This window comes from Engraulis encrasicolus, chromosome 10 (genome assembly GCF_034702125.1).
Source record: "Engraulis encrasicolus isolate BLACKSEA-1 chromosome 10, IST_EnEncr_1.0, whole genome shotgun sequence".
In the NCBI taxonomy this organism is placed as follows: domain Eukaryota; kingdom Metazoa; phylum Chordata; class Actinopteri; order Clupeiformes; family Engraulidae; genus Engraulis; species Engraulis encrasicolus.
This window is the reverse complement of record NC_085866.1, coordinates 55,730,763-55,739,660: the sequence shown is the minus strand read 5'-3', so window position 1 is coordinate 55,739,660 and position 8,898 is coordinate 55,730,763. Positions and strand designations below refer to the sequence as shown.

Here is an 8,898-nt window from a genome sequence, read left to right as displayed (position 1 = left end):
CCTCCCTTTATCCTGCCCCCTCTCTATTCCTCCATCTTCTCTCTCTCTCTCTCTCTCTCTCTCTCTCTCTCTCTCTCTCTCTCTCTCTCTCTCTCTCTCTCTCTCTCTCTCTCTCTCTCTCTCTCTCTCTCTCTCCTGTGCCTGTCCATCCCCGGCATGCATTGACAAATGAACCTTATTTAAATATTTACACAGAGCAAGGCCTAGCTAAAAAATAGATGGTCCAGACAAAATTGAAGTTGGCAGTTCCATCTGTCTTGCCCATCTTCTATTCCCCTCTCCCTCCCCATCCCCTTCCCTACCAGCGGTACCCAACCCTTATTTTAACAGCTGCTGTGTTTTCCATTACGCCTAATTCCACAGTTTGCTATTGTGCTAAACGAATTTGGGCCAATATGTGGCTATCACCATTGCCTTCATTAAACACACATTGGGCAGCAAAGAGAGCACTGAAGGGAAAAAAACACAAAACACATAGTACTTCAGGACACAACGATTTACAAGATAATAAAGGTGTGTGTGTGTGTGTGTGTGTGTGTGTGTGTGTGTGTGTGTGTGTGTGTGTGTGTGCGTGTGCGTGTGCGTGTGCGTGCGTACGTGTGTGCGTGTGTGTGTGTGTGTGTGTGTGCACGTGTGTGTGCGTGTAGAGGGTTGGTGGGGGTGGTGAAGAAGGGGGTTGTGTTGGGGAATGTGGATGTGAGGTGGTCTAATTTGTTGTTTTCTTCAATGCCATTTATCTGAGGTGGAGGGGAACAAGGGTTTCCTTGAAAGTATGGGGAAGCAGGCTGGACTAGCAAACAATGTGGCACATCCAAAGCAGGCAAGGTGAGGATTCAGAGGGGAAAGTCCAGAGACAGATTCAGTGCATATCTATAGTGTAGCTATTGTGTATTTAGAGGTGGTGATGGACTGAGTCAGAACCAGAGGTGGAGATTAGAAAGTAGAAGTCCTGCCACATATTTCACATTAGGTATCCTAGATAAATAAGATTTTTGATTGCTTATATCACATTTACAGACAGTTCAGTCACAAAGGAATACCTGGTAGGCCATTCACTTGCTCTCTCCAGTTTGTCCACCTCTGGTTAAAAACAGTCCAGTCCAAACTAACCGAGCTAATTCAAACGAAGCCATTACCTGGTTGTCTGTCTAGAGTCCCTCACCAGGTTCCCCTGTCTCGCTATAATCTGACAGACAGGTAAGGTAAGACAGCTGTGGTTAGTCCAGGGAGCGATGATAGCATCAGAGAGCAAATTCTCAATACAGTGATAACAGGAAGCCACACACCACTACAATGGGCCAGGGGGAAAGCATCCGTAGTCAAGTCAGAAAGTGGGCCTGAGAATTCAAATCTTATGGTTGTGTCTATCGTCTATTCCATGGCACATGTGTCATTATGCATTATTCTGTTTTGTTTCATGAAATAAACCCCCCAAAATAATTGCAAATGTGGAGACCTTTTCTTGACTGGACTGCATATGATCAGTCACCGAATCCTGACGGTGTTGACACTTTACACGTAAGTTGTACATGTTTTTGACACATTTTTAGAATAGCCTATTTTATGAAAAAAGTAAAATATGAGGAGGATGACCCGATACATTGCTGCACAGCCAAGACCATCGTCTGATAATATACCTCCATATTTTGGATTTGAACTATTTATTTTTCTTTCAGAAAAAAAAAACATACATAGTACAATATATCAGGACTGTATGTTGAAAGAGTGAACATTTTGTATTCAGCAGTTGTCCATGTGAATAAAACACTGGCAACTATTACAAAATCTACATGAGGAAATGTTCTCTCTTTCCCTGAAAGAATGTTTCTTGTCCAACGAGTTTCCCTTGGTTGATGTCAGGAGCCACAGCTTCCTTCTATACAAGATAAAAATAACAATACAATGACAAGAAAGGAGACCCTTTGTAGTGCTTAAACTGAACACAGATTAGGCTGAGAAACTGAAAGATTTCATTCAACACCACCTCTTATTTTCAACACAGGTGCGTGCAACTTCAGATCTCAAAATACTTTATTTTTCCCTCCCAATCCATCCACACCATTTGTTGTACTTCCCCCATTGGAGAGTTAAAGGGACACTGTGTGAGATTTTTAGTTGTTTATTTCCAGAATTCATGCTGCCCATTCACTAATGTTAACTTTTTCATGAATACTTACCACCACCATCAAATTCTAAGTATTCACTATGACTGGAAAAATTGCACTTTTCATACATGAAAAGGGGGATCTTCTCCATGGTCAGCCATTTTGAATTTCCAAAAATAGCCATTTTTAACTGCAAAAATGACTGTACTTGGACCACACTAGAAAATATTTGTTTATTACTTAGTAAACTTTCATGTAAAGATCAAATTTGGCAATAGGCAGCCCAGTTTCAATTAGCAGCATAGTTGCAGCACCTTTTTTGACCATTTCCTGCACAATGTCCCTTTAAGAAAAATAGCAACAAGCGGGACCTCATTTTAGAGTTTGTTCTCCTTGTGGGCTTGTGCACTTCCATGAGATAATGGAGTTCCACAGGAGTTGCTGTTATACAACAGTATCTGTTATCTGTGGATAGCAAGGCTAGAAATTGGTGCAACATTTTTCAGAAGCCATTGACCAACACTGAGTATTGTAGATGACCTGGTACAGTTATGCAATGCCTTTCCCTAATGACTTTGTCTGCATTATGACTGAATAATTCTGCTCATTTGTTGAGGTAGTAACATATTACTATAAGGACACGCTTTACTCTGGCAACAACAAGACGCTAGGTCCCACTACCATGCTTGACTATCGAGATGCTAAACTTATTTTGTAAAACTCACTTGTTTACCTCCACACATGATTGACTCCATCTAAAGCAAATTTGTTCATCTTGGTCTCTTCAGACCACAACATGGTTCCAGTGATCCAAATCCTTGGTCTGTTCATCTCTCTTGAGACCAACATGGTTTGGGGATGAATGGATGCTGTCAACATTGGAAATCTGAATTACACCTAAAAGAAACATGCATGTCAACATGCATTGTGACTACTGAAGCAAATCATGATACTCTCCATAGGATTTTCTTCAAATCTCACACCAATGTATTTAAGCCAGGTGCAGACTCCAAATGAAAGGTTGCACCGCACACTGATGACCTCCCTTTTAATCCCTTTTCATTTCGAGACGATTCGGGCCAACACGGCCCCATCTCTACCGGATTTTAATCTGGGGTGTACTCACTTTTGTGGGTACATGTTCAAGCATTAATGGCTGTATTTAGATTTTTTGTGAATGAACAACAAATTTAAGCGGTTATATATGTTGTTAACAGGTCACTTATCATTGTGTCAAAGTGAAATTTCTTTAATGTTGTCCTATGAAAAGATATACTAAACAAGCCATGTTGTAACCAATTGAACTTCTTTTCCAAGATTGAAAAGCTGAAACACCACATATTTTCTTTAGTATCAAGCGCCAAATAGATGCCTAGTTGCTTACAGAATAGCGATTTTAACAGCCACTGCCTGCATGAATGACTTCTTCACAGAGAGCTCAGTCAAACTCCCCCACTGACAGCTTCGATGAGCACTGACAATGATAACTCTGCTGATAACTCTACATCAAATTTAGCTTCTCAGGATTGCTGGGCGCGTGCTCGCCCGTGTGTGTGTGTGTGTACAATATCTGTGTGCGTCTGTCTGTGTGTGGTCATAAGTGATTATGTGAAGCACAGGAGGCCAATTATATCCACATTATTAGCATTGTAAGCCACACACGCAGACACGCACGCATACACGCACGCACGCACAGAGGCATGGCTAATCTAGAAAGATTATCTGAAGGATGTGAAGAGGCTCATTTTTCCGTCTGAAATTGATTTAGTTGAATTCTCGGAGGAACATTTTCTCTCTTGCTACTGGTTTAGCAATTGCACAATCCAAGGAAACAGTGTGAATGATGAAATGTTTTTGTTTGTTTTTTTGTGTCTGTAAACTATCTTTTACTCAGGGAGCAAACATGACTCCTTGTCCATGCTACGATGCACTTATCTTCCATCAACAGCTTGCCACTACTGACAGGAGTTGTCACACTTGCTTATTTGTTATCACTGCTGACAAATAATACCAAAAAGCTTCCCAGAGAGAAAAATATACCACAACTCTCAGACACAGGAAACTGTCAGTGAATACAGATTCCTCTCCACATTCACATTAGTGCACACGCACACGCACGCACACGTGCACACGCACACACACGCGCACACACACACACAAACACAAACACAAACACAAACACACACACACAAATGGATAAAAACATGTTCACTGACATACAACAATAACAAACAAATGGCCATGGATATTATGGATATATGCATACAGACAGGTTTGAACACTGCCCTCTCTGCTTCATGACTCACACTCATGCACAGCTCTGACTGAGAGGCTGGCCTCGGGGTTGAATTGTTGAACTTGTTGGACATGACTGCATGACCACACACACACACACACACACACACACACACACACACACACACACACACACACACACACACACACACACACACACACACACACACACACACACCCACATACACACACACACACACACACACACACACACACACACGTCACATTAGCACCCCCCCCCACACACACACACACACACACACACACACGCGCGCACACACACACACGTACCCTTTCCCCATGTCTCCAGACTGTTGCACATTTCTGATTTGACTACACTGCTGGCTTCGACTTTAGGGTTGAAGTTGTTAGACAAAGAGGTACACAACCCCCAAACCCCACATACGGCATAACCAACCCAAACACTTCATGGTCACACATGCACACACATGCTCACCTTGCGTTTCCAGACTCTCGCACAGCTCTGATTTTGCTTCCCCGTTGGGGCGGAGTCCTCCTTTGGGGTTGAACTTGTTGGACATGGCTGCCGCGGTGACGACGGCCTTCAGGCTGCGTTTGCGCTTGGCCACATTCTGTTCTGGGTGCAGCAGCACAACGTACACCTTGGGCAGGTAGAGCAGCCCCAGAGACACAGAGGCACTCAGGCTCACCGAGATGGTCAACGTGGTCGTTTGGATGTACATCTGTACACAAGAGGAGAAGAGAAAGTAAGAGAAGGGGTTAGAGAGTGTATGACAGGCCGGGGCGGATTAGCATGGCCAGGGGCACCTATTAGGCTACCGCTTTATTTTTAACCAATGAATACAACGTTTTTTCTTTCTTTTGGCCAATGGGGATAGGCAGGGGCCCCTAGGATGGTTATTCCTCGTTAGGCTATGATTTGTTTGTCATCAGACATTTTGATCGCAATTACATTCATTCATAGACTATTTAAAGTTGTGATAGTTCGGTGAGCCTCGCAGATGATCTTGTTGCAGGAGATTGACTTTTAGCCTTGCTGTCGCAGTGGAAAAAAAGTGTTCGTTGTCTTGCTTATCAGCTGTTCAATATCTTGCATGTGAACAGCTATTTAAAATACACGTTAGACTGTCTTAAAAAGGCTACAGGATAGTGGCTGCCGAGGTGTTCCAACTGCCATGCCAACTTCACCAGAATCCAGCGACCAACTTACAACGCGTCTCTGTCATGCGGGTGTGCGTGCGCCTAACTTAGTCGCGCATAGAACCTTCATTTGGAATGCTGAGGGTAAATCATCCACATGATTTCTTTAAATATTTAAATATTGTCAGCATTTTAGGCGCGACTAAGTTAGACGCCCGTACGCCCGCATGACATCATAGATGTCCTGTTCTTGGGGAATAACGTACACCCTACTCAGCCAATCAGAAAACGTTCCGTCTGCTCTCCGGGTGATAAAGAGAGGGTGAGAGAGATGGAGAGGGAAAGAAGGAGTGCGAGCAAGACAAAGAGAGAAAAAAGACAAGAAAAAAGAAGTAAACATGAAAAAAAAAACAAAAAGAAGAAATTGTGAGAGGAAGAGAGTTGAGAGCATTGGCGTGTGAGAGGGTTAGAAATAGCTCGAATAGGAGCAAGGTAAATGGAGGCGAGAGAGAGAGGTGAGAGAAACGAGAACCAGAGTGAGAATAAGTGAAGTTATGATTATTTTATGAGCCCACTGTTGAGTATGCAGGTCTGTAGACCTCCCATGCTCAGGTCTGTGCTTCTCTGGACCTCCTCAGACCTTAACCTACTTACAGACCACCTATATTCACACACACGCACACATGCAGGCACGCACACACACACACACACACACACACACACACACACACACACACACACACACACACACACACACACACACACACACACACACACACACACACACACACACACACACACACACACACACACACACACACACACACCAAGAGCAATAAAGGTATGTATCCCTCAGCTCAGGTGTGTGTTTCCCTGGACCTCCACAGCCCTTAAATATCTTCTCTACACACCTCTTCACACACACAGCAAAAAAACACAGGTGTGTGTGATGAATAAGCAACATATACCACAAACTTGCCCTTAACGAACCCCCCTTTTACAACAACAACAACAACAACAACAACAACAACAACAACAACAACAACGGGAAATAGATGATTAGGCTTTGGCCTCATTTCGTATAGTAACCCAGTCTCAAGAGGAGCTGCTGCATATTGAGTGTGTGTTTATGCTGTGTGTGTGTGTGTGTGTGTGTGTGTGTGTGTGTGTGTGTGTGTGTGTGTGTGTGTGTGTGTGTGTGTGTGTGTGTGTGTGTGTGTGTGTGTGTGTGTGTGTGTGCGCGCGCACGCTTGAGTGCGTACATGCATGCATGTGTTTGTGTGTGTGAGAGACTGTGTTTGTGTTGTGTGTATATGTGTGTGTGTGTGTGTGCGTGTGAGAGATTGTGAGTGCACATGAGTGTGTGTTTTTATGCTGTGTGTTTGTGTATGTACTCACACACCAATGCATATACGTGTGTGTGTGTGTGTGTGTGTGTGTGTGTGTGTGTGTGTGTGTGTGTGTGTGTGTGCGCGCGTCTGTGTGTGTCTTTATGGTCCTTCATGCATAATTGAATGGGCCAAACGGCGAGAGCCCTGATAGTGTTTTCCAGAATGAGGTTTGTGTGTGTGTGTGTGTGTGTGTGTGTGTGTGTGTGTGTGTGTGTGTGTGTGTGTGTGTGTGTGTGTGTGTGTGTGTGTGAGAGTGAGTGAGTGAGTGAGTGAGTGAGTGAGTGAGTGAGTGAGTGAGTGAGTGAGTGAGTGAGTGAGTGAGTGAGTGAGTGAGTGAGTGAGTGAGTGAGTGAGTGAGTGAGTGTGTGTGTGTGTGTGTGTGTGTGTGTGTGTGTGTGTGTGTGTGTGTGTGTGTGTGTGTGTGTGTGTGTGTGTGTGTGGTGATGTTCTACCCAATGGGAGGACACTGTGAGTGGGTGGGAGCTCTACAGATGGCTACACCCTGAGGGTGCTAAGGAAATGTGCAAGCGCACTCGCACGCACACACACACACACACACACACACACACACACACACACACACACACACACACACACACACACACACACACACACACACACACACACACACACACACACACACACACACACACACACACACACACACACACACACAAGCATCACTGTGGGCTATAGGAGTAGAGAGGGAGGGGTGGGACATAGCAGGCGATCATTAATATTTAGTGTGTGATTGCATGCTCCCTAAATGTCTGCAGTCTGTGCAGTATGCACACGCGCACGCACGCACGCACGCACGCACGCACGCACGCACACACACACACACACACACACACACACACACACACACACACACACACACACACACACACACACACACACACACACACACACACACACACACACACACACACACGCGCGCGCACACACACACAATGAGTAAGAAAGGGGAGATTTTTGGACTGTAAGTGATGGGTGAGCATAGCATTTATTCTCCAAAATATTAGTTGGCTACTGTTTACACATTGCATAGTGTCTCGTGCTCGTAATGACATTTCCTTCACCCGAAATGGCAACTATCTTGCATACAATACAATACACTAGTACAATAGTGAGCGCCCTACACTGAAAAAAGAGGGAATGGCAGGTCTTTGAATTAACCTATATAAAGTAAATAGATGCAAAACAATTCATTAACATTCCTTGAGTAAACATGATTTCATCAAATAAGGGATAATGTGTTCTTGGAGACTGCTGAATTTGCATGTTTCTAATGCTTTGAATGAACATGATTAAGTTGTGTCTGGAGTGGCCTCCAGTCCTGAGGTGGCGCTAGTGCACCACTTTCTAAGACAAGAAGAAGCCTGAAAGTTTCTAAGCCAGAGAGCCGTTCGCCTCAGCTCGGTCCTACTCTTCAGTCTCATCTCGCTGGAATAGTGTTGTCATGTGTGAAGATCTACACGAAATTGGAGTATGTAACTGAATTACTTTCATTTATTGTGGGCGATGTAGAACTGCTCTTGTGTCTTTTGTGTGTGGAAGCTGAGCCAAAGGTGAAGTTAGACTCTACTACATTTACCCACGCAGTGCTCTTTGCTTAGTAACAGGTGCACTGCAAACACATGCAGTTGGCATCATGTTAATTTCGAAAAGAATGGAAAATATGTACATTTAGGATATTCAATGATGTACTGTACAACAATCTAGCTGGTCATCTTCAGTTAATAGCTATATTTGCGCGGGAGGGTCTGATCCGTTAATGGGGGAGGGGTGGTGGGGGTGCACAGCGAACTAGAACTTCATGGAACAAGTTGCATGCTCACGAGAACAGAGGGCTGGCGTCGTTTCGGTGTGTTCATTTTAAGCCACGTATTCTATTTTTTAAAGTTTTTTGTTTGTTGACCCAACCCAGGTGTTTAATGCACACATGCACTTGTGGTCTTAACCGAAGATTAATCAAATGTAAG

The 8,898-nt window shown here is 44.1% G+C and overlaps 1 protein-coding gene across 1 annotated transcript in view; it reads right to left on the bottom strand.

Annotated features, from left to right (window-relative positions):
• LOC134457386 (metabotropic glutamate receptor 4-like) overlaps positions 1 to 8,898 on the bottom strand; it is a 227,956-nt gene that overhangs the window by 2,762 nt on the left and 216,296 nt on the right. Inside the window, exon 12 of the mRNA XM_063209386.1 lies at positions 4,858 to 5,104. Coding sequence (XP_063065456.1) covers positions 4,858 to 5,104 — 247 coding nt within the window. The remainder of the gene's footprint in view (positions 1 to 4,857; positions 5,105 to 8,898) is intronic.